Here is a 23,030-nt window from a genome sequence, read left to right as displayed (position 1 = left end):
TAAAAAAAGGAGTTTAACGACACTCTCTTTTCCCGTGTCAATCTGTTGTAAAAGGCTGGATCACGTCACTTATCAGCCGAGGACATAATCAAATGTCAGCCGATCGATATAGTTTAAAAGATAAAAGTCATTAGCGACATCCTAACATCGATCGTCTCATTCAGCCACTCACGGCTATAAGCTTAGCACCGTTTCTCGGGTGGCACTTTGCTTGTATCACGACGCCAAAACGGGGCACGCTATGTGGTTTATTATCCGGAGTATATATTATAAGCAACGGTTCAATGAAAACACACTGAAAAAGCAGTCATACTAACTTACATAGTCATTAGTTAATCACGATTAGTTTTCAACAGTCGTTGCTTTTTCGTGGTTGTTTTTAATCCGTTTTGGGCTGGGGGCGTTTCGGTTGTCACCGCATTTTGCAACAAAGCCTGTATTGACTTTTGCACGTAAATCAATAGAGATAATCAGTGCGCTGTTTATATCGAGCTTAAAAAAGTTTTCTTTTTCCTATTATCGGCTCTTTTTTATTTTACCAAAGTCTTCGAGCTAAACAAAAAGATCAATTCCAGAAAGAAATAACTGGGCTGTAAAATAAGAAGGGAATCCATGCACGGAATCAAATAAACAGACAAGGTGAAATTATACGAATATCGAAAAAAGAAGAAAGAAAAAGGGGAAATTTAGAAAAAAAGAAAAAGAAAATGACGCGGTGATGATGTGAACGGGCTCAGCTCACCGGCTTCCCAAATTGAAAATGGCGTGTCTGTAAACGCGACTCCTTTTCTACTTTTGTATCTCTCTATCTATTTATCCATTTTCCCGTGGCTCGTGGGAGACGTGCCTCCCCTCTGATCCCGAAGAAAGAGACCGACATGGATATATATATATATATATATATACCATATAGATTTAGGCAGAAAAAGAAAGGATTCCATCTAGAAGAAAGCAAAAGGAAATAGATAAAGGGAATGCATTTAAAGAGAAAAAGACAGAAAAGCGAAACTTTGGGTACAATATCCGACACGCGTCTAGGACCCGTCGTGCCGAGAGTGGCATCCAATTATATTGGTATACATCATACAGCACTGTGTATGATGTGTAAAACAAGAGTTTCCTATTTGCATAGATGTGCACAAGTATACGGGTACATGGGGCGTTGGGCAGAGTACGGTGTAGAACCATCGTATTCAAAAATGTGTTGCCTTTTTTTTATTATTGCTTGAATTCACATTGTTTGCTGACTGTATGCCTTTTCTGTTTGTCTTTCATTCGGTCTTTAGTCTGCCAAAATGGCTGTGCCTTTTCTTTCTTCTTTTATTCCACTAAAGATCTAAAGATTACTCTCCTGGGCGGCGAAACAATTCTACGTTTATGCAAGTTTCTTTTTCGAGGAAGCAACCGTTATTCTGATGATGGAAAATATCAAACGGACTTTTGATTGCCACGTAGCAACCGTTATCTACATGTAGGAAATAGCTTTTGTCCAGGAAAAGAAATGTAGTTAGGTGGGCCAACGAACGATTTCGGTCGGCGGAGTTGTTCTCCATGTTCTATCGTTATATCCATCGTGAAGAACGAACGTCCAATTTCGTTTAAAGTTGGTCTTTCAAGAAGTTGAAAGTAAAATACGAAATTGCAAAGTACTTCCCTAAGGCAATATTAACTTTTCTTTTATCGATCCAAGTTTGCAGATATGATACTCTGTGAAATATGAAAGCCACTAGCTTTTGTTTTGTATTTTTTGACGAATTTGTCAGCTCTTGTTGTCTACAACTTTTCCTTCGTTTGCCAACTTTCACATAATGAGATTCTGAATAGACCTTGAATTTCATAACAAATTTGCATTGCATTGTTTGAAGTTTAGAGATTTTACTTTGTTCGCTATGACAGCGAGTCACTAGTACTCAGAACAAATGAAACATGATTTTTTTGTTCATCTCCGTTGACATTTACAAAGTTGACAAAAGGCGACTTTAGTTGTAGAGTAGAATGTTTCTAAAAATGGCTGAGTTGTAAAAAAAAAGTAACAGTTGCTTTTTTGCAATTACATAAACAAAAAACAAAACAATTAGACTAATGGGATAGCTGTCGTGCAACGTTGCTCTCGACAGTATTAAAAAGTATTCTGAAGACGAAAGACACGAGACTTGAGTCGAGATTCGAGAATTTTTACAGTCCTCTCGTGAAAACGAATTTTTAGCTGAAACTAAGCTACTTCATTTCGGCTCTCTGCCACTCGGTCAATCTAGGACGACGTTTGCATAATTGTTCAGGTAGTAAAGGTACGTTGGCAATTTTGTGTGACGTAGTTAATCAAAAATCACTGACTTCCAAGATTAAAAATGTATTAGATAATTCCTGGTAAAAGAATTTATGGTTAAATAGCTGCTTGAATGATTTTAAGTTTTATTATTTTTGAAATAAAATAAGCTGGATGAAAAGTTAAATGTAGTACATTTCCCATGAAATTTGATCACAATGACAAGCTGAGGCAGTAATATATTCATTCTCCATTATTACTCATTACAAAAGGGAAGTGTACAAAAAACATGGTGGATCTAACTGTTCGTAAAGCAATTCATGGCAGTGACACTATGATTCTTTTTGCTTCATAGATAGTGCCAAAAACAGAAAGAAAGTGATGGCCAAATATCCTGGTTGCAACTGACTTACTGCCATCTGACATGGACGTCGATGCATGGCGACGATTTATCTTAAAGTATGCAACCCTTTCGTTGTACGTTGCTCTTAAGCTATATCTTTTGTTTGTTTTTTTCAGATCTTTGTGTGGATCTTTTGTATCTTACAACGACAGGCGTCCTTATAGCATCATGACGTGCTGGCATATCCGATTGGGATTACACATCCTGACTGTGCAAATGGCTATACGAAAAAAATAAGGTAATTCCCATTTTTTCTTTTATGTACGGCTCCCCCAAGTGTAAGCTGTCAGGCCAAACGGGAGATGTTACAAAAGACAGACACTGAGGAAATGGAGGAACGAGAAATTCCGCCGATTCGTAACGTTTGGCTCAATACATCCATGTACCCGAGTGTCGAGAAACAATGTGTGCTGTTAGTTCTCGTTCACTTGGCTGACTTCTTTCCAAATAAATCATCGGTACTCGCCCCGAAATTGCTGATGACCTCTTTGCATCCTCCACTGCTCAAGTTTTCTACTCGACCGAATATGCTACCATACAGTATTTTTTGTTTGTTTTGTTATGTGTGCGTATTCAATCTCCATCAACTATTGTCTGGTTTGTTTTTGTTTTGCTACACACAGGGCTTATTCCTTGATGCATCTCAGATAACAACCGTTCCGTCACGATCTACTAACCTCCGGATAAGTCATCACATGATTTTTTGTTAGAGTCTAAATAATGCTGTACTTGTCACTTTTGTATTCTAGGATTTTTCTTTTCACGTGTTTGCTTATTTGCAGATGTCCACCATGAAAGGAAAAGAAAGTGAACAAAGAAGAAACAAGGAAAAAAGATTAGGATGCTCCGCTTGTAGCGTTCGTCCGTCCTCGCTGTCCCGCTTGCAGCGACAACGACAAAACTGGAATCGAATCACAGGCAATTTCCTATTTTCTTTTTCATTTTTTCTTACCGTGGGAAGGTAGTAGTGGTACAACTTTTCTGCCTCCCCGACAAGAGTTGGCAAGTCGCCCTAGTGTGACAGTTGTTGGCAGGTCGGGTCGCAAAATGTAACAAAGAACATTTCGGAAAGCTTAAAAAGAACGAAAATAGTTAACTGTGCGTCCACGCTTTATTCTAATTATTTGACGGATGAACTGCACTAAAGTTGAACTTTCCTCTGTCACTGTGGTCGGGGCTCTAATGAGAAATGGTAAATTGTCGTGCTGACGTTTATTGATCCAGCTGCTGCCTTCACTCTATCGCGCCCATCTCTCTTCCAACTTTTCTATCACGTTAATGTCTGCATTAGCAATCTCAGTTTAATATTCTATCGTTCGTAAAAAAAAAAATTTATCTTCTATTTTACCAACTCTCAGCACTCAATTTTGCGAGAATTTATCAAGGAGTTTCTTTTACGATCAAGAACCTCTAAAAATTTTATTGATGTCCGTCAACTAGAAAATACATTTTCTATTTCGGTCCATCACGTCGTCCGACCCGTAAAATCATGAAACTTGAAGTGGATGTACGTTGTAGATAAAATACTTGTACTTCCCCCTTTTCTTCAGTAAAGTAATTATTTATTATCTGGAAACATTTCTATTGGGCACTCGACGTAGTCACTTTGTAACCTTTACGTAGTCTAGAGAAGAAAATAAAAACGAATCCTATACTTAGAAGAAGAAAAGACTTGGGATTCAGAAAGAAAGGATGAAGGTTCGTTTAGAATGCACCCGAGCACGGCACTCGGGGGCTTCGAAAGTGTTTCGTACCGTGGGCTCATTTGCCGAATTAGGTGACGGAGGACGCGCCAAGGCCCAAAGGGTTGGGAGGGGGGAGAATATGAACCAGACCATCTGGAAATCCTACCAGATTACGTTATAATAACCAATTAATTCTCTGTTTCAATCTTGTCATGTTTCCAGGACGCTCAACCCTACATGTTTGATACTATGGCGACTGAAGTACCACATTCTGGCGTACCTATAGAAAACCTTAGGTCGACCCCCCGTTCCGTTTGGGCACCATATAGCGAGACGTGAGATCGATTTTTCGTCATGATCAATTCATCGCCTTGAGTGCTACAAACAAAGCCTTCATCCCAGTTGGTAACATTTTTTTTTAAATTTTATTTCTTTTTCTTTTGCCACTTTTCAAGCTTGCTGGAAGTACTAGGGTCTCATTATTCGTTAAAGCGTCAATATATTCGTGAGTGCTAGCACTGTGATTGACGATGCGTGGCGGAGGCATCAAGACGTCTACCGACCACATCGTCGTAAATGCGTGAACATTTGATGACGTACGTACACGTCGTCTAAACGATGCCACGCTTTTCTACATCCGGTCCCACCCTTTTATTTTTTACGCTATCTCATAAATAACGCAGAGAAGATGTTTAAAAAAAGGTAGTGAACATTTCGTCTTTCGAAACAAGAAAAATTTTATGGCGCTCAAATATTAGACAGGTTATAAACGAAGACAAGGGACTTTTGGTTCGAGCCGGAGTTGTGTAGTCTTCTGTCCTTTGCCGTTTATTAGACAACGAAACCTTCGGGACTAATTAGGTTCTCGTGTCCTATTGATCTACTGGATTGATTTTCCACTTGCCTCCAGCCTCGACCTTTTTCTGTTCATATTTGGCAGCTAAAATTAGAACCTCGGAGATGATCAGATGTTTGTTTATAGACCCGAACAATCTCTTTCTCATTTCCCCCTTCCTTTGCTCGGAAAATATTCTTTCATCGCTTTATATTCACGTTTGAATCTTTAGTTTGCTACGGTTCGTTTCCCGAAAAAAAACTGAATGGCGTTCACCATCAGTCGACAATGTGAGGCCAGTCAAAGGGCATAGGGAACAAGCTCCTGTAAAAGGGAAGACGGTCGATCGTGATCGTCGTCATCAATAAGCCGCGCTTCTTTTTTCCCCCTTTTTTTCATTCTTTAAGGGATATTTAACTCTGTTAAGAGAGCCTGAATCGGTGGACTTACGCTTTTCAAAATCCCGCCAACATTACGACCATCAAGGCTCGGTTTTTTCTTCTACGTTTTCAAAAGGGGAATCATCGTTTTCTGTCTTAGTAATCCCGGTGGAAAGTGCAAAACTTTTTAAATAGGGTTCTTCAATCCCTTCTCTAAAAATATTTTAGTTTTCTTTTTTTTTTTTTCAGAACTTTCGTGACTGTTTTGGTTCCCGATTTTTTTTTTCATTCGTTCGGTCGATGACGCCAACCTTTGCTCTATGATCTCACTCGGTTCAGCCGAGCTGAAACGCACTCGGCATTCAGCATCTCCACCGTGTACTTGAGTGTCAGGAGGAACGTGTGGAGATCGAACAAACTAAGGAAACAATAAATGGGAAAACAGTTTTCCTTTTTAGCTTTTCATTTCCATGCTGAATTATTCAAAGAAAAAATATTGAAAGTATCTCTCGTCAACAGAACCGATGTGAACCGTTGATAAAAGAAGATCTTGCAAAATCCTTCAGACATTGAATTTCATTCTGGACTTCACATACGGATCAGGTTTGGCGTAAAGATAAAATGGAGGCAAAGAACGAGGACAGAGGATTAAATTCGTCGAGAATTGAAAGAAAAATACATACAAAGTGTACTGCTATACGCTCGCCTGACATCCGCCAGGAAAGGTAGCCAGCAGCGCCTTTTGTTTGCATGTATTTATGAGCTCTAGTTGTATGCGGCCATGCGTGGGGTGGTAGATATGGTCCAAACAACCTTGTGTAAGGAGGACCATATTCTTTTGACGAACTGTTATTCTCCTTTACGTTTTTCTCCCTATCGATTCGTTTCGGTGAAGACGGCTCGACTACGAAGACGACGCATAGAGAACTCGTAAAACAGCGAAAGAGAATGTTGTAAAAAAAATATATAGCGACAAGGATTCGATCGATCATGGCAAAGAGCTGTGCTTCTCGTCACGCAGCAATGTTTTTTTCTCCGCCACTCTATCTTTTTCCTCGTTCTTTTTTTTTTCTTTTTTTTTCTTTATTTCGACGAGCATTTTGCTCAGGTAGGACGCACGATAATGCCACACGGGTTTCGTAATCGCTTCACCTACTTACTGCTAGACTCATCTACCGAGGATTTGGGATTTAGAAACTAAAAAACACGACTACAAAGCCGCTGACTTTTATAAGAAAGTTAGGGATTTTTCTTTCGTGAAAAACGAGACAATAGGATGCGATGGGGAATACGTCGCACACGATCCCAATTAAAATACAATCAGTGCCAGGAAACAACTGTAGGATCGATAACTCCCATGATTTTTGTAAATCCCCAATTTTCTCCAGATGTTGCTAACAATTTCCTGCGCTACAACATATTCAATTGAATTGAACTGCTAGACCAATTGAAAATAGTTTGCCTTGCGAGCACGACGTGGAAGATAGAAGAATAAGACCAAAGTAGAAAAGTCACAATCGTGTTTGATTCATCAGGATAGTTATCGCATGATAGAATAAATGCAATACATGATCAACTGGGCACATTCAAACGATAGCAACGAAAGAAAAGAATTCCATCATATCATTTCAAAGTCTGTGACTCCTATCCCTATTCCTTATTATAATTCCTTTATGTAAAACTATGATTTCTTCATTTTCTAAAATTGCCCTTTGTTAGAAGGATACCGTCTCAACAATAAATTCTATGACTATCACAGCTGAATCCGACATCTAAGCTACCATGGTGAGAAGAATCTGTTTGATATGTTCATCAGTCATTAACAAATGACAAAGAAGAAAACCACGTTTTTCCTTCCTTGTAGATAGGAGGACTTCATTTGGCCGGAAAGTATCCAAAGTGTTTACGAAGTTGTTCAAGGAAAACGAACGTCAAAATAGTTTGTGGTGCCAGACGGATGAAGGCCGGCACGTAGCCCTTGTAAAACCCCAGGGGTCCAAGCTTGGCCGTGTACGTGACCAGGTGCAACAAATTCTGAACGGAATGAAAAATTATACAGCAGAATTTGGTCATTACTGCGTGACGCTACTTTCCAATGGTAAAAAACACCTATCTTACTTTAAATTCTCCTGGTTTTGCGTTCATAGCTCGTGTTTTCAAAACGTCTAATGGTTGAGTCATTGTGGTTGCTATGGCTCCCTGTGTAATTGAAATTATGAAGGTTACTACTTCTTTCACCTTGATACACAGTAGGTATGAAATTTACGGCTGACAGAGATGCTGCAAAATGCGTGATAAGGTTGTCCTCGAAATGTCCCGTATTGAGAAGAATAATTTTTATTTGGTCGTAAAAGGACAGCTGGCCAATAGTCATTAAAACTGCTCGTCCAGTGGCTGTTGATGCGCCTGAAAAGAGACGCCTAAATCCTTCCTCTCGGTAGACACGAACAACTCCGTCGATAGCATGCTTGTAGCTAGAATTCAATTGTGAATAACTAGCACGTGAAAAAGAATATGGACTGCTAATATGTGGTATTACTTTCTTCGCTGAGCTGCAGGTATTTTAACGTCATTTTGCATTCGGACGTTAATCATGTCACCAGGTGTACCAACAAGTCCACCTACAGCACCAGACATTCCAGCTATAAAGGCTTTCTGATAAAATGGAATGTTGTCCGCCTTGGTACCACCAACATACTGTTTTGACACCTTTTTAATAAAAACATTCACATTTAATTTCAGAAATAAAAAATTTACAAAGAGGTGATTATATACTTCGTATATCCCAAATCTTGCAGTTGAGTAGGTCAACTGCCGAAGAAGGGAAGCTGTGAGTCCTGAGTAAAGAGCAGAAATGCCTTGCTGTTTCACTATATTAATGGCCAGCCTTACTGCCTTAACTTTTCCATCTTGTTGAGTTTGCAAATGAACCTAATAGAACGTAAACACAGCATGATAGATTGATTCTTGACCATGCAATCTTTTCTTTTTTAACAATATCAAAGAACATACTACAGTACAAAATACTTACAAATATAAAACCATTGAACATCCACAAACCTTAATCAAATCAAGAGGATGAGTTACAATTGCTGCTCCACTCGAAGCTAGCCCACCGAAGTACCAGCGGGACAAGCGTTTCTCTGTTGTTGCATTTGCAAGCATGTTATTGGTTTAGCACTGGAACGAATTTAAAACAAACAACTGGTAATAACGTGAATGTTCTGATGTGAATGACTATGTCTACCAACGGCTGTTACGACAGGCGCCTAAAAAATAAAGTTGCGTGGTAAACAACACGACTGACGAAGACAAAATCAACCCAAAAGTCTTTCGGCACAAGGGCCTTTGATTTAGAGTAGGTGTACGTGATGGAATGCCATGGGGCGCGTCAAGTGGCAAATTAGACGAATCAGGATTCGTCTGATTAACAAAAATATACACTAGAAAGTAGAAACGCTATATACCTGATCACACTGTTCTCACAGCGTCCTGACGTTAATCAGCTTGTACTACACTTTTTACAGGGCCTTATGAGTAATCAGTATTCGTCTGATTTGCCACTTGACGCGCCCGTAATTCACTCCCGAAATTAATAACACTTTAAGAAGGTAAACACCTGATCAACAGATACATCTAGAGGCACGCACGAACAGTTTTAAACCGATAATGAAAACGCCACCTATGGCCAGAAATTGAGAGGAGGAACTTGGAACATGGAACTTCACTTCATTTCTCAGATGGCGTTAGCTGTTATTTCGGCTGCCAAACCACGTGGATTTTTGCTTATTCCCAATTTTGATCTAAGAACAAAAAAATTTAACAGTTGCCTAACACCCGTGAAATGTCGTTTTTCATTCGCAAAAATCAACGCGGAGCCAAACGTAATAATGGTGCAACGGTCACTGGCAGACCCAAAACGTACAAGGAAAAAAAGCGTTTGGCCCACGACGATGAAATCTCTAGCCATTCGGAAGGAGAAAACGATGATTCCAGAGTATATACAGAATCGGAAGAAGATGAAGAAACTGTACAAGAAAAAAGGCTAAGGCTTACCAAAGAGTATATACAAGAGATTGAAAACCAAGGTAGGTCACATGTTACTGGTTTATTTAAATTGAATATTAATCATATGTTTTCCACAGAACGCATAAGAAGAGAAGAACACGACATTGACAAATCTGTTATTGCACATAGACTGAAAGAGGACTTGCTTGAACAGAGTGGCAGACTAAGAAGAACAGTTGCAGATTCATATGAAAAGGTTGATGAAGCTTTGATAAGGCATTTGCACTGCAAAGATCACAAACAACCTATCACATGTTTGACAATATCACCTGATTGTCAGTCTCTGTTCACTGCATCAAAAGATTGTACCATTGTTAAGTGGTGTCTTGTAGATTTTAAAAAGGTAGCCGCCATCAAAAGAGTGGATAAGAAAACTTCCTCTGAAGTAAAAGGCCATAAGTCTGTGGTGCAAAGTCTTAGTATTTCGTCTGATGGAAAATTTCTGGCAAGTGGTGATCTAGACAATCAGATACATATTTGGGATCCAATGACAATGAAGTGGATGCACACATTTAGAGGTACCTTATACCAATGCATGTTTTCTATATTGTTTAATTTGCTATTTTTTGTGTGTAATTGTTAGGACACAGAGCCGGTATCACTGGCCTAGTTTTTCGTCGAGGCACCCATACGTTATACAGTGCCTCAATGGACCGTACTGTGAAAATTTGGAACTTGGATGAAATGTCTTATGTAGAGACGCTGTAAGTTTGCTCGATTTTCTTTCTATGACGAGTATTAACCCTTACATCCTTAGATTAGGTCACCAAGATGCCATTACGTCCATCGATGCCTTAAACAAAGAACGAGCGATTACGGCAGGAGGACGTGATAACTCTTTGCGCGTATGGAAGATTCCCGAAGAGTCGCAGCTCATTTTTAATGGACATCAGGGATCAATTGACTGCGTCCGTCTTATCAACGAAGATCACTTCGTCAGCTGTGGAGATGACGGGTATAGCATTCAATAAGTTGATAAAATAATTCAGTGTTATATCACATAAAGAATGTGCGTTTCAACGTAGTATGCTGTCGCTATGGGGCTCACAAAAGAAAAAACCACTTTGTAGTGTATCCGGCGCGCATGGAGTGGACGCGTCGAATAACCAAGCCTTTTGGATTTCCTCAGTAGCTGCGTTAACGAATACAGACCTTATTGCTTCAGGTATGCAATAGATCCTATCCTTATAGAAAACCTATTTAAATGTTTAAATCTTTCAAAGCAGGATCCCAAGACGGTTTTATTCGTCTATGGAAATGTGGCGATAACTTCCGCACTCTAACACCTCTACTTAGCGTTCCGGTTTGCGGGTTCGTTAACTCCTTGGCATTTTCTTCAGATGGGAAGATGTTGATTGCCGGTCTCGGTCAAGAACATAGACTAGGCAGGTGGTGGCGGAATGGATCGGCTAAAAACGAAATAGTTATCATTCCGCTCAAGCAACGTGAGACATCATGACCTCTTACTGTGAGTGAATACAGAATTTCTTGAATTCAGGGCAAGTGATTTATTGTTATTAATTCCAAAAATAGTTATTTGAACGTATTTTAACGACGTCTTCTTTTTGGTCGCACCGCTGAGGCCTCGAGCTCGGGCAGGGAGTCACTTTGGTTAGGATCGGGTAGATGAATGTCACTTATATCTACATCTCGTATTTGGAAACTAACGTCATCGTGTGGGACCTTTCGGATAGGAGTGCTCATAATTCTCGATCTCAAAAGACTCTTGGCCGCCACATTGCGCACTAGAGGTACATTTGGTATTTCAGGTTGTAAAAACGCACGAGAAGTATCCATTATTGGTGCTTCTTGCCCTACTGGTGGCTCACTTTCCCCATTTGGACTACTACTCTCATTCGGCCTTTCCTTTGTGAATTGTTTTGCATTGCTTTTGTTTGCTTCTGTGATGGGTTCTTGTCCTTTTACCGTTGTCGGTGGAATACTTTCAGACGGATTACTTTCCAAAGCTCCAATGGGGGTATCAGTTTCTCGCTTCGATAGTTCCGCATTGTCCGTTGTTTCCGCGAATTCGGGGGCAGAATTGTTGACTCTACTTCGTCCATCACCCTGTTGAGTTCTAACTTCCTCACCTTCGTGCGGATTAATTAACTCTACAGGCGGTACAGTTCGATCCACTCGAGAGGTCTGCAATTCAGCATCCAATCTCTCTTGTTGTTCAAATCGCTTAAGATCGAAATCAATTTCTGCCATCAGCTGGCGATCCTCCGCAAGGATTTCTTGGATCTCGTCTTTATAGTCTTTCATCAACTCTCGTAAGAATTGCATGAGATTGCCCATCAGTGATGACTTATTGGCCGCTAGTTTACGTTTTAAAGCGACGACGATTGGTACAATGTTTTCGATAACGTTTCGTTTTACAACCTACATAAAATCGATCGAAACTTAATCATTGTGGAACGCGAACACGGAAACAGAATCGTACTAACCTGAGCGATGATAGCCTTCTTAGTGGACTGTACAATAGCTTGAGCTATATCTTCTTTCTCTACGGGATCGTCTTCCGTAGAAGCAGCCAATGAAGCTAATTTAATATCCTCCGACGATAGTACGGCAAGGGCATCTTTCAAAACAGCTTCAGTGGAAGCCTTTTTTAGAGACATAACATCCTCAACAACTCCGTGGAGCACATCGCGGGTTAGTCGGAAAAAGAGTTGAAACCGCGCCTCGTCATCCATATTCTGCAACATGAACTGGTAAATTTGGAATCGACGTTCTGCGTTTTGCGGTCCTGGAAATAAAAACTTGCAATTAAATATTTTATATTTGTTTCGTTACAGGGATTTATACAAACCAGCGATGGAAAACAACTTTCTTTCTCTATCCGTCAAGGCAAATTTATTGTACGTTGGGTGACCCTTGTAGTCATTGAAATGGAACACGCTTTCAATGAAGTGCTGTTGTATGATGGTTGGTTGTCTGTGGAGTAAACGCTGGGTAACATAGAAATGTGCCAGAACTCGTAATCCCTCGTCATCATCGCATGCCAATTGCAGGATGCGGAAGAAAAAGGTGCCACGAATCTTGAGGTAATCTTCTTGCAGAAGATGTATTAGTAAGACTAATGTTTGTTTCCTTACAGCAGGGATCGGGTCACGTAGACAAGCCGTTACTTGCGGCATAACGGGATCAATGGCGGTGGCATAGCGAATTACCCAATCGCACAAACAACAAACAATATTGTTGCGGACCGTCTCGTGTGGAGTCGTTTCAAGTAGACGACCCAAACCCGGAATAAGCTGCGGGGAATATTATAGAGATCCAATAGGAACCAAATGAAATTAATAAAAGGTAAAGTATACCTGTTTGGCCATTTCTTCATGTTGAATGCTGAGTTTCCCCAGTGAAATGATGGCGGCCGCTTGTAGCCGCGGAGGAAGCTTTCTTTTAGGTTGCGACTGTGACTGAGAGAACGGAATCGGAGCATCAACTCCTAGCTCTTGAAAAGCAGCGTGCTCCAACAGCAAGAAATGTCGCTTGTTGACTTGTCTAGGGCAGTGCAACCCAACGGAACCTAGCGTGAGAATACGACGTGCCAACTGCTCCTCCTCTTCTGGAAATACAGCGTCCTACAACAGTTGAAAATATTTGGGATAGTTGACATTTTGTTTTTCTTTAAGCTATCCGGCATACTTGCTTCCTGAGATGGCTGCTAAGGAATTCTCCACAATCGGATATAATTTCTCCTGCCCAGAGAGCAGCTTCTTTCTGTGCTTCGTTTTCATCTTTTACTTGCTGCTGGATGCAATATACAACCATATCGCAAACGGTAGAGATGAGGTTTGTAGGTAATTGGCAGTGCGCAACTGAGCGACTTGAAATTGTACTGAAAAGATTAAATGATCAGTCAAGCTCAGGGAGATATGGTACTGTACTAGAAAAGCAACTTCATTTTACGCACCGTACAGTTTGTATGTTCTCCTTGTTCATACTAGGTAAACATGCTCCTATGGTTTTATATACTTGCTGTAAACAACAGACGATCACCGGATTCTGTGAGCTAACGTTTTCATGGAGATAATCGAGGGTAAATTTCTGCAAATTCAAAAAACATTTCAAAAATTTAATATTCTGTGAAAAAAAAATTCTAATTCTAACAACACCAAACAAACAAGAAAAATGAAATTTGATAAAACCTTCACATTAGCATCAATGATTGCATGGCGAGCCAATATAGCAACGAAGGTTAGTGCCGCTCGCGGGCGCTGTTGGCTGTTTGCGAGTAAGGCTCTTGGAAGTTGTGCTGGAATCTGCTGTTGACGGGACCAGACTTCAACCGCTTTACTCAAATAAATGTCCAGGCCTTCCTCTATTATAACTTCTAAAAGTGTCCATCCTTGCCAACTGTCATGACCAAGCAACGAGCGCAGAACCATCTGATCAGCACATTCCAGAGCCTTTTCTTGTACGCGCGTCTCACCATCAAGCACCAGAGGCAGTACCGATTGTGCCCATATTTTTTGTACGGCTTCGTTCTCTGGATGTTCGGACAGCAGTCCCGTCAACATTTGTGCTACGTTGCGACGGATAAGCATAGCGACATCTCGGCAAGCATTACCAAGTAGCTTGAGAAGATCAAGAGTCAGATAGCGTCCATGTCGTCGAGCTACCAATAGCAGTAACTGTAACGCATTTTTACGCACGTGAACCTTTTCGTCGAGGGATCGTTCTTGAAGAAGACTCACGATTTCAGACGCTTTTGGCAAAAATGCGGAACTCATCTCAATGGGCCCTTCTGCTTGCAATAGTTCTACAATGTCAATTTCTTTGTTTTCTTCGTCATTGATTATTTGCCTCTCAACGTCCTCTGTAAACATGATATCGAGCATTTCAACCATGGAGTGATCATTTGACTCGATACATTCACCCAAGATAGAAAGCGCTTTTGCTCTGACGGTTGCAGATGGATCAGAGCACAAGGCAAAAATAACAGCAAAAATGAGCATGTCAACTCGTCCATTTTGCAATAGAACTGACAATATTTCCGTGGAAAGAAGACGTAGATAGGCTGGTTCTGCATAAGCAAGTAGCAGAAACCAACGTATTATTCCTACAAAAGCCAAAGAATTATCTAAAAACTTGGTATTAATATTAGATTACTGTTTATTACCTAGTTGATGCTCTGTAGGAATAAGCTGAAGTAAATCTAACGCAGTTTGGGCTGTTTTCTGCCGATATTCGGCCTTATCGACGACTTCAGTACAAATATGTTTAATCACTCCTTGCAAAAGAGGGTAGATAACGGCTCCAAACTTTACGATGAAAGTGCTTACTAACTTGAAGCTAATTTCTTTCAGGGCCATTAGATTTTTGTTATTCAAATCTTTATCGGTGGGATCAAGTGTCAGATGTGGCAGAATGTGCACGAAGACGTGATGGACAGTTTGAACGGCATCGCCATGTAGTGGATTGCAGAAGTTTTGCACAATTTCAAGTGCCTTCAAACTCACCCTTCCTTTATCCAGGTTGATGACTGGTAGAATGCATTCAACAGTTTCTTTCAAAATTGTAGGATATCGTTTCAAAGAAAGATGTTGAGGAACTAGCAATAAAGCATCCAAATAGCTTGAGATAGCTTTCTCTATTGAAGCAATTTCTTCAGCACAAAGTGGAGGGTCTTCTTCATTATCTTCTACTTCAACTGCAGGCTGCCTCTGACCTTTCTTTGCTTGTTGAGACTGTGTTGCATTTTTCTGTTGGCATTTCCTGATTTGCACATACAGCAGAATAAGTTGCAATGCCTTCATATACAGCATTTGATGGAAGACTCTGAAAGCCATACTCCCAGGAATACATATCATTGTTAAATACATCTTGGCAGCTTCAAAACACAGCTCACGTTCATCAAAACTGCTTGCAAGGGTTGAACCCCTATCAATAAAAAAACCAGTAAGTGCCAACAAGTTCTGAATATTCACTTTCTTCTCCTGAAACAGAAAACTCCAGAATTTGGCTCCCTTGTCTCCCTTGTTCAAAAGGTCTGTATTGAATGTTGAAGATGAATTTTCTGGCATCTCTGAATTCCCGATTGATTGCCTTGCAGATGTCATAGCATCGTTATCTTCAGATATTCCACTGTTTGAATCTAACCAACATGAAAATGCTTTCTGCAAATTTCTGAATCGTGCGCTGACGTGACATTCACCAAGAATTTCGTCGTAAAATAGTGGTAAATCTTGACAGTGCAAGAAATCGTTTTCGATTACCTCCATTACCCAATTGGTTTCAAGTTTATCCAATTGTAGTTGACTTAGTTCTGATGCTACAGCCTGTTCATATACTTGAACATTATCTTGCATTTTTCAAGATTTCTGAAACTGTTTGGATTTACAAATTAGCACGAATGCGTCATTCTGTTGGCGGGAAATTTTTAGGGAGTTTGGCGCTATAATAGGCAGACGACGTTTTCTTTTTGAAACTGAGAAAAGAACGGACCAGACATTTTTTGTACAGGTAAAATCAATTGCCCCGTGGATACCAGGTGGCGTTGTTGTGGTGATTGTGCTGTACTAAGTAATTTGAAAGCTAAAATCACTGGTTTAATGAGAAAACCAATAGCTTAATCGGAATTAGCATGCAATTCTAATTGTTCCGTTTTATTTTCGTCGTTTGTAAAAATTAAAAATTTGGCAAAAAAGGAAAAAGTGGGAAGGGACTTCCCAAGGGACTTTTGTCAAAATCTGCAAAAAAACGAAATCTCTTGAAATTACACAAAAATCGCTCGGCGTTATCAAAATTGAACACTGATTTCGATTAAGTTATTAGTTTTCCCGATAAACCAGCGATTTTACCTTTCAAATTACCTGGTACAGTACAATCACCACACCAGCGCCACCTGGTATCCACGGGGCAATAGCACTTCTTGACACTAGAGCGAGCCCCGTGGATTCCGGGGTGGCTATAATTGGTTAAGTTACCGTATTTACTATAAGATTTGAATTAAAATTTAACATTTTTTATTCTTTTAGAGATAGGCACTTCACTTTTGATTCCCAACAATAAATTTACAAACCATTGAGTCGAAAAAAATAAAATACAAAGCAGGAAGCACCCCCTTTAGCCGTTACTACTCCTAGTATACTTCCTGGTGCTATGTATATTTTTACTACCGGGTGGCGCCAGGTAGGCTTCGCCCAAGCGGCACATCTTCAGTCAATCATTTCGTTCTACCAGATGTGGGCGACATCCAGCGATAAACTGTATATGAGAAACGGAGAAGAAGTTTACATTAATATTTCTGAAAATTCGTGGATAACTGAAAACATTCAAATTCTTAAGTAGTTCTACAGTTAATTTTTCAACCAACAAATGTAAAGGTTATCGTGTTTGTTTTCTCATTGTTCTATGGCGAACTCGCTTGCCACGGGGTCAAGGGAAAATGCTGGTCTTCTCAAGGGAAATTCTGCGTCTTCTCCAGTCTTTATAAATAATTAATCATCCCTAGTTTATCCATGAAAATTAATTCAAGTAAAAGGCTAGGGATGCTGTTTAGTATTTTTTGCGTTTCTAGTGTCAAGAAAATGTGTAAACATGGGTGATTCAAATGTGGATATGGGGATAATGGATAAACTAGGGATGATTAATTATTTATAAAGACTGGAGAAGACGCAGAATGTCTTAAAGTGTAGTATGCTAGAACATTTCCTGAATTGGAAAAGTATTACTAGGGTAAATAAATCAAAAACCTCCTTTTTTCCTATCTCCCCCTGCAATCGAAACCCCCCTGGATTTTTTAAAATTTTGCAACGCAGCATCCGAAACTGGTCTATAGGTAATAAAGTAGACTTGGAGAGATTTCTTGCGGACGAAATTTGAGGTTTCTGAAGCTGCCGTCAGATGGATTTTAGCATCAGGAAGCAGTAGTCTTTATATTTACATATTTCCACTGCCCAGTGCTTCTTAAATGTATTTGGTTTTCTGGGTGTCAGAAATATTCTGGCCCGAAATATTAGTAAACCAGAGAACAGTGTAATAAAACAGTCACTCGAATGGAGTTCCGTTAATCTCTAATTAATACGATTGAATTTTGTAACTTCCTTCAACATAGAACGAAAACCTGCAGCCAAAAACGTGACAGCTCAAAAACAACATGAACTCCCAATACAATGGGTTTTAGCTCAGCCTTCTGGATTAATCTGAGACTCGCTAGTATGCTTGCTAGTCTGACATGAAAGTCTTAACTGCTAGTGTCCAAATCGTTTTAAATATGTTTTCATTAAGGACGTTGTACCAAATGTACCAACCATTGTTTTTGTACCACATGTTCTAGGCAACAACCTGCGCATCACAACAATTATAATTTTAAATCCTTTGAATGGATTGACACGTCAGCTATCTAGGATAAGCTGATAAAATTCCTTTGTGTCTGGTAACAATTGGAACCTTATTGGAAAGATTGTAAAAAGTAAAGTATTTAACAAAACCATAATTGTGTTAACAAGGTAAATTATTGCAGTCAATCTATAGAATTCTAAAAGTTGGAGGATGCTGCATTACTTCAAGAGCATATATTTCAGTACTTTGTGTCTTATCTAATCTATACAACATAGGTGATAAACATATTAAAGTTTTCTCGATATAGCTTTATTTTAAAACATTGTTACAGGCTGAATGATGTGTATCTATCGATATGGGAAGACTGAACGTCAGGAAACTTCTACTGATTTAAAACAAAGAAAAACAACAAGATTATTGTGTATTGATCCTTATGAGAAAAAAAAACTAACAGAAGTAACTCTGATATACAAATTGATATTCCCATGCCATATTACTTTTTTCATAAAATTTGTTTTAAAACTTGTCTTCGACTTACATTAGTATTTTCCATTTTAACAGGTAAGACCTATCAGACTTGCCAGGAATGTGTCTATTGGTCACACAAATTGCTTGTTGGCATTCACTCACATGTCCTTTACTCACACATTCACACAATTTTGGGGTTGGCTTTCAACATGCCTTAATTTCCCTTAGATTTTTGTAAGTTTCGAAAGCAAGAATTTTTTCCCTAATTAGCGATTCATTTTCTTTATGTAGATTAATAATGGCAGCCATTTAGAAAGGGTTAAATTGGATGAGGAAAAAGGCTTTGAAACAGATAACCGTTGGAAGCTCCCAATCAAAGATGAACCCTCCGGACGTTGATCTCATTTTGTAATGAGAAGTCACGATCTTGCTAAACGCGCAGCCTTTTCCCGAGTTCAACAATCTTTTGGACGTTGGAAAAAAAAAAGGAAAAATTTAGTGAAACAACAAATTCTTCGGCCGGATATTGCCATGATACATTAACATTCTGTCACATTCCGGTATTCTTATAAAGAAATTGAAGTGCATATCTGGGCTCCCTTGTTTTCTGTGGCCCCGTTTCCCCTTGACTCATAATAAGCCCGTAGGGGGTCATGCCTCTACTGTACGGTATATATAAAAACAACATATATCGAGGTTTGGAGGGCTCTGGCCGGAAAGGGGACGTGGGGGTCCTCATAGTTCGATGAAATGCTTATGGAGGGCTATGTCGCTACCCACAAATCCGAATTAAAGGTTAATCGCTCCTGTAAATATGTTCCAAATCTTCAGCTCTTCTTCCGGCTTCTCTTAGCCAAGCACTGGGTAATCTCCCCGGTGAGTCAATTGAGGCAGTGTCTCCCCCTGCCTTGGTTGACAGCAACTTTTGAAATGGTTATTTTGCCTTTTAAAAGTTGCGAAATATTGCATTATGTGGAGAATTGTCAATATAAATTTTATTTTACATTAATTTTGAAAAACTTGTCTTTCATACTTTCTTTGTGTTCACATTCCATACATTTCTAATATTTGCACTTTTTTCTTTTAATGATTGGATTTTTAACACTGCTTAGATGGCCACTGATGTGCAGTTCTTGTACTGAGAATTTCGGAGTGCCTTTGAATCACCGCCGATGAAATTCCAATCCTGGAGTTGATAGTTTGCTGATGTACATACTTGTACAACAGTTTTTTTAAAGTTGCAATTTCAACAGTTACAATTGATTTTGTATACAATCGTTGTATATATAGGCTTATACCATGTATTAGAATACTTTCGCAAATTTCAATTTAACTCTTTAGGGTATCGATCCACCAACTTTCGGCGTGCATTGCCGATACTCAACATTTGAGCCATGAGTTACATTTAAATTTGCACTATTACTAGAAGGTACGAAAAGATAATAAAGGCAATTTTTATAGGCTCGTAAAATCAAATGCTAACCTGAATAGCCTTGTTTCAAGGATCATAGCTCTGTGGTAGAACATTGGTGTATGGTTTCAAAGGTCTCGGGTTCAAGTCCCGGATAAAGGTTATCATAACAACTAAAAACATCTGTTGTAATTGCATTGCGTTCCTTTAGATTGATTTAATTTGGACACGTCAATAGGAAATTATCTTGAATCATGCTACAAAAATTATTCTAAGTCCAAATTCGTTGAACTCAATTGACACTAAAATATAGACAATTTATTCATATGATTTATGGCTCAGTGGTAGAGCATTGGCACGATACGCCGACAATTAAGGGTTCAAATCCCGACATAGTCTTAAGAACTTGTATAAAAATCAACAGTTTCAGTTGGATGAATATATATTACAATGATAATTAAACTAAATTTGACCAGCAGTACGAACGAGGTCTCTCGGCAGAGGATGCTCACGGTTAAAATCCGTTGCAAAAACTTAAGTAACAAATACTTAGTCACGCCGATAAATCAAAATGAACAATTTATTAAAAATTGTTATTGGATATTATATTAAATATTGCCAAAATATCCGTCCCATTACTTCGTAATGGGGAAGTTTCTCGACCCGACTGGCAGACGTGAAGGGTAGACACCTGGGAAGGTTGGAAGCCCAGGACATCGGGAACCTCCGTGGAATCGGAACCGAACTGGGGATAGAACCACGGACCTTGGAGTTGCTAGGCGGATGCGATACCTTCCTGGCAACCCCCCCTATATCCCCCCCCATTGATATTTGATCCCCTATGTACAACTTTGCACCGTTACCTTAATGTGTTGAAGACTTAGATTTCAATATAGTATCCCTCATAGCTCAGTGGTAGAGAGCTAGATTGGAATGCTCTATACATTGGGTTCGAATCCCATTCATGTGTACAGGAATTCACTGTTCATGATGGGTGGCATGTGATGGTATATAACTCCTCAGTATGCAATTGAAGGTGAAGAAAACTGTAATGTAATGTAAATTAGTTCATTTGTTTTTTATAAATAATAAATTGATTAATATAAATAATCATAGTTTGTGTTCAACTATACATTCTTTGTCTGCATTGTAACGATCCAGTATATGCGACCAATAGCACCATTGTTGAATAGGACTTGACAGATCTTTGGTTATCAGAATACATTGATGTTCTGCTGTCGTGCTATTTTCCCAATGGAATTTATTTTATATTGAAAGGTAACTTGACTCTTTCGGGAATCGAACCCTAAACCTTGAGCGTACCGCTCCAATGCTCTACCGTTGAGCCATGAGTCATACATTTTAATTTCGACTTTTACCATGAGTTTAAAGGTAACACTTGTTCACACTTGTAATAATAAATTTAAGTAGCCCAAGGTAAATTACTAAAACGCTTGTAAACTGTCAGAGATAACGTCTATAAAGTGAATCAGCAAACATATTGGGTACTTTTTACCTATGATGCGATTTTATCCACACACATCCAGCACCCCAATCCGATGCTCAATCATTAAGCCATGATTCATACATAGACACCCACGATACCTTCTTGTTCCTAAAAGGCAACCTTTTCCCACTTGTAAATTATTGAAGTATAGTCGATGTAAACGAAATAAAGCATTCGACAAAGATAGCCATTCAATTCTGTAAGGATCCAAACCCAAGAAGCTATACCCAAACAGATTCCGAACGCTAATTGGTAGAATCTGCGTTTTTAGTCAAATCATGGAACTGGACTCAGTAATTTCAGCAATAGCGGAAATAATATGACGCAAAGATTTTACGACGCAACGCAACCCTTCTGCAACCCTGTCTACGCTGTCACCATGGGTCAGTAATACCATATGCCGAGTCTCTAAGCCTTTAAACAATAGGCACTCCATTTCTACTTGGATCTCGAATTGTCCATCGCGAACATCTTTTCTCTCCACCGTTCCACCTTAACAGAAAAAAACAAAAACATAAAAACGTTCAAATTATTTTACTAGATAATTGTTATTTCTGACATGTTAGATACTGCTGAAAAAAACAAACAATTTGAATGATAAAAATGTGATATAAAACAGAATTGGTTACCTAACTCCTTGTTGGGTATTTGCTTGCCATAAAAATTCCCAGCACTGAAAGATCGCAGCATAAAGATTGCTGGGTCGTATAGTAGGGCATCAACCGCGTACACTGAGTTAAGACCTGTTCAAAAGTAATATAAAGTTATTTTTTGGCTCAATCATTTCATCAATTTGACCCTGAACATTTGTATACACTTCTATGTTTCCAAAAGTTAAGTGTAACAATAACATTAAGGGGAAAAGCCAACTAAAAAATGTCTGTGCTTTGTTTTTGGTTTCAGTCTTTACCTCCTGAAATTATAATTGCTTTATAGCCTTGTTGAAGCAGAAAGGCACCTGGGGTTTCCAGGGCTATAATATCCAAGATTCCACACATTGTTCTCTGACTCTGTGATCAATAACATAAAATATAAATTTTTTTATCTATAAATTTTTAATATCATCTATCACCCCACGGTTTTGTAGGTGGAGTTCTGCCTGGGAAGCTGAAGATTGTGGAATAAATCTTCATTTGTGAAAACAATTGATCTAAGGCAATAGGTCATCTAGTAACGAGAAACATATGTATCATCCTCCAGCTTCATGTTTTTTAAAAAATCACTTTATTAACATTATTACTATTTTTTAAATACCTTGAACATATCTTTCCCAAGACACTTGGTTGGCATCAAGACATCCTATGTTGCATGTTCCAAGAAGCAGGAAAATATTTACGATACAAGTCATCTAAAGAGAGTCCACAGCTACAAATGTCCTTATAAAGGGAAGAGTCTCTTAACACTGTGTAGTCCTATGTTCAAGAACAGTTTAGCTAATACAAATATTTGTCATAGATTTGCATGTGAAAGCCAAAATTACTTTTGATAGATCACTTACATGAAACCAGCATTGTGCAGATTTTTTCCACTATCTCTTTTTCACATTGTAGGGCTGTGGATAGGAACTGCACTTAAAGATATGAAAACATTGTCTGACATCAAATAAAAACTGAAAAAAAAACTTACTCGTGTGAAAGCCACTGAAGTCTGATCGTGTTAAGTGTTAAGTCTCAACTTAAACGTACATCTAAAAATCTTGTCAGATTTCGCTAAAA

General features: G+C 39.1%; 4 protein-coding genes and 2 long non-coding RNA genes across 17 annotated transcripts; 3 read left to right on the top strand and 3 right to left on the bottom strand.

The window, feature by feature from the left end:
* Window positions 1–1,639: 1,639 nt before the first annotated feature.
* LOC116923434 lies at window positions 1,640–3,588 on the top strand. 2 transcript variants are annotated; one of them, XR_006647040.1, is made up of 4 exons: window positions 1,640–2,288; window positions 2,622–2,725; window positions 2,786–3,374; window positions 3,452–3,588. It is a non-coding gene; the product is annotated as an uncharacterized LOC116923434 (long non-coding RNA). The 2 variants fall into 2 exon arrangements; XR_004394522.2 differs by having other exon boundaries at window positions 2,028–2,288; window positions 2,786–3,582.
* Window positions 3,589–7,072: 3,484 nt separating this feature from the next.
* Window positions 7,073–9,197, bottom strand: LOC116923430 (mitochondrial dicarboxylate carrier). Of its 6 annotated transcripts, none has more exons than XM_045174276.1 (8): window positions 9,037–9,191; window positions 8,817–8,915; window positions 8,630–8,749; window positions 8,345–8,500; window positions 8,109–8,278; window positions 7,836–8,043; window positions 7,688–7,768; window positions 7,073–7,603 (listed from the first exon to the last, which is right to left on the bottom strand). In XM_045174276.1, the coding sequence occupies exons 3-8, from the start codon at window positions 8,732–8,734 to the stop codon at window positions 7,445–7,447; spliced, it is 879 nt and encodes a 292-aa protein (XP_045030211.1). In that variant the 5' UTR covers window positions 8,735–8,749; window positions 8,817–8,915; window positions 9,037–9,191; the 3' UTR covers window positions 7,073–7,444. The 6 variants fall into 6 exon arrangements, with proteins under 6 accessions (XP_045030211.1, XP_045030213.1, XP_032785785.1 ...); XM_045174278.1 differs by having other exon boundaries at window positions 8,821–8,915; XM_032929894.2 differs by lacking the exon at window positions 8,817–8,915 and having other exon boundaries at window positions 9,037–9,197.
* Window positions 9,198–9,304: 107 nt separating this feature from the next.
* Window positions 9,305–13,422, top strand: LOC116923429 (U3 small nucleolar RNA-interacting protein 2). Of its 3 annotated transcripts, XR_006647038.1 has the most exons (9): window positions 9,305–9,657; window positions 9,715–10,155; window positions 10,221–10,341; window positions 10,395–10,592; window positions 10,663–10,802; window positions 10,861–11,105; window positions 11,171–12,351; window positions 12,436–12,667; window positions 12,738–13,422. XR_006647038.1 is itself a non-coding variant. In XM_032929891.2 (6 exons), exons 1-6 carry the CDS (start codon window positions 9,414–9,416, stop codon window positions 11,094–11,096), a joined length of 1,380 nt encoding a protein of 459 aa, XP_032785782.1. In that variant the 5' UTR covers window positions 9,305–9,413; the 3' UTR covers window positions 11,097–11,135. The 3 variants fall into 3 exon arrangements, 2 of the variants coding, with proteins under 2 accessions (XP_032785782.1, XP_045030209.1); XM_032929891.2 differs by lacking the exons at window positions 11,171–12,351; window positions 12,436–12,667; window positions 12,738–13,422 and having other exon boundaries at window positions 10,861–11,135; XM_045174274.1 differs by lacking the exons at window positions 11,171–12,351; window positions 12,436–12,667; window positions 12,738–13,422 and having other exon boundaries at window positions 9,306–9,657; window positions 10,864–11,135.
* Window positions 11,131–16,116, bottom strand: LOC116923428 (condensin-2 complex subunit D3). Its single transcript, XM_032929886.2, has 8 exons — window positions 14,766–16,116; window positions 13,792–14,705; window positions 13,557–13,690; window positions 13,289–13,481; window positions 12,958–13,224; window positions 12,450–12,894; window positions 12,085–12,386; window positions 11,131–12,019 (listed from the first exon to the last, which is right to left on the bottom strand). The coding sequence occupies exons 1-8, from the start codon at window positions 15,952–15,954 to the stop codon at window positions 11,186–11,188; spliced, it is 4,278 nt and encodes a 1,425-aa protein (XP_032785777.2). The 5' UTR covers window positions 15,955–16,116; the 3' UTR covers window positions 11,131–11,185.
* Window positions 16,117–17,381: 1,265 nt separating this feature from the next.
* On the top strand, window positions 17,382–18,984 carry LOC116922514. 4 transcript variants are annotated; one of them, XR_006646718.1, is made up of 6 exons: window positions 17,388–17,623; window positions 17,703–17,803; window positions 17,925–18,059; window positions 18,122–18,204; window positions 18,261–18,631; window positions 18,689–18,984. It is a non-coding gene; the product is annotated as an uncharacterized LOC116922514 (long non-coding RNA). The 4 variants fall into 4 exon arrangements; XR_006646716.1 differs by having other exon boundaries at window positions 17,387–17,623; window positions 17,703–18,059; XR_006646717.1 differs by having other exon boundaries at window positions 17,394–18,059; window positions 18,261–18,385; window positions 18,491–18,631.
* A 1,390-nt stretch (window positions 18,985–20,374) lies between these two features.
* LOC123472570 (GMP synthase [glutamine-hydrolyzing]-like) lies at window positions 20,375–23,011 on the bottom strand. The gene is made up of 7 exons (XM_045174392.1): window positions 22,942–23,011; window positions 22,814–22,880; window positions 22,570–22,727; window positions 22,393–22,482; window positions 22,226–22,325; window positions 21,945–22,058; window positions 20,375–21,807 (listed from the first exon to the last, which is right to left on the bottom strand). Exons 3-7 carry the CDS (start codon window positions 22,603–22,605, stop codon window positions 21,587–21,589), a joined length of 561 nt encoding a protein of 186 aa, XP_045030327.1. The 5' UTR covers window positions 22,606–22,727; window positions 22,814–22,880; window positions 22,942–23,011; the 3' UTR covers window positions 20,375–21,586.
* Between the last annotated feature and the right edge of the window lie 19 nt (window positions 23,012–23,030).

Source organism: Daphnia magna, linkage group LG5 (genome assembly GCF_020631705.1).
Source record: "Daphnia magna isolate NIES linkage group LG5, ASM2063170v1.1, whole genome shotgun sequence".
Lineage (NCBI taxonomy): Eukaryota > Metazoa > Arthropoda > Branchiopoda > Diplostraca > Daphniidae > Daphnia > Daphnia magna.
Note: the sequence above shows the minus strand (reverse complement) of the source record. Positions and strands in the feature narration are given on the sequence as shown.

What these genes read in the sequence shown, in the direction of transcription:
- LOC116923428 (XM_032929886.2), bottom strand. Translation starts at nt 15,954, where the DNA reads ATGCAAGATAATGTTCAAGTATATGAACAGGCTGTAGCATCAGAACTA. An exon ending in GAGAACATACAAACTGTACG is followed by an intron (nt 13,482 to 13,556) that starts GTGCGTAAAATG and finishes TAATCTTTTCAG; the next exon opens with TACAATTTCAAGTCGCTCAG. An exon ending in ATGAAGAAATGGCCAAACAG is followed by an intron (nt 12,895 to 12,957) that starts GTATACTTTACC and finishes TATTCCCCGCAG; the next exon opens with CTTATTCCGGGTTTGGGTCG.
- LOC116923430 (XM_032929894.2), bottom strand. Translation starts at nt 8,734, where the DNA reads ATGCTTGCAAATGCAACAACAGAGAAACGCTTGTCCCGCTGGTACTTC. An exon ending in ATCCTCTTGATTTGATTAAG is followed by an intron (nt 8,501 to 8,629) that starts GTTTGTGGATGT and finishes ACGTTCTATTAG; the next exon opens with GTTCATTTGCAAACTCAACA. An exon ending in CAAAACCAGGAGAATTTAAA is followed by an intron (nt 7,604 to 7,687) that starts GTAAGATAGGTG and finishes CATTCCGTTCAG; the next exon opens with AATTTGTTGCACCTGGTCAC.
- LOC123472570 (XM_045174392.1), bottom strand. Translation starts at nt 22,605, where the DNA reads ATGCCAACCAAGTGTCTTGGGAAAGATATGTTCAAG. An exon ending in AGAACTCCACCTACAAAACC is followed by an intron (nt 22,326 to 22,392) that starts GTGGGGTGATAG and finishes TATTGATCACAG; the next exon opens with AGTCAGAGAACAATGTGTGG. An exon ending in AATACCCAACAAGGAGTTAG is followed by an intron (nt 21,808 to 21,944) that starts GTAACCAATTCT and finishes TTTTCTGTTAAG; the next exon opens with GTGGAACGGTGGAGAGAAAA.
- LOC116923429 (XM_032929891.2), top strand. Translation starts at nt 9,414, where the DNA reads ATGTCGTTTTTCATTCGCAAAAATCAACGCGGAGCCAAACGTAATAAT. An exon ending in GTGGATGCACACATTTAGAG is followed by an intron (nt 10,156 to 10,220) that starts GTACCTTATACC and finishes TGTAATTGTTAG; the next exon opens with GACACAGAGCCGGTATCACT. An exon ending in TACAGACCTTATTGCTTCAG is followed by an intron (nt 10,803 to 10,860) that starts GTATGCAATAGA and finishes AATCTTTCAAAG; the next exon opens with CAGGATCCCAAGACGGTTTT.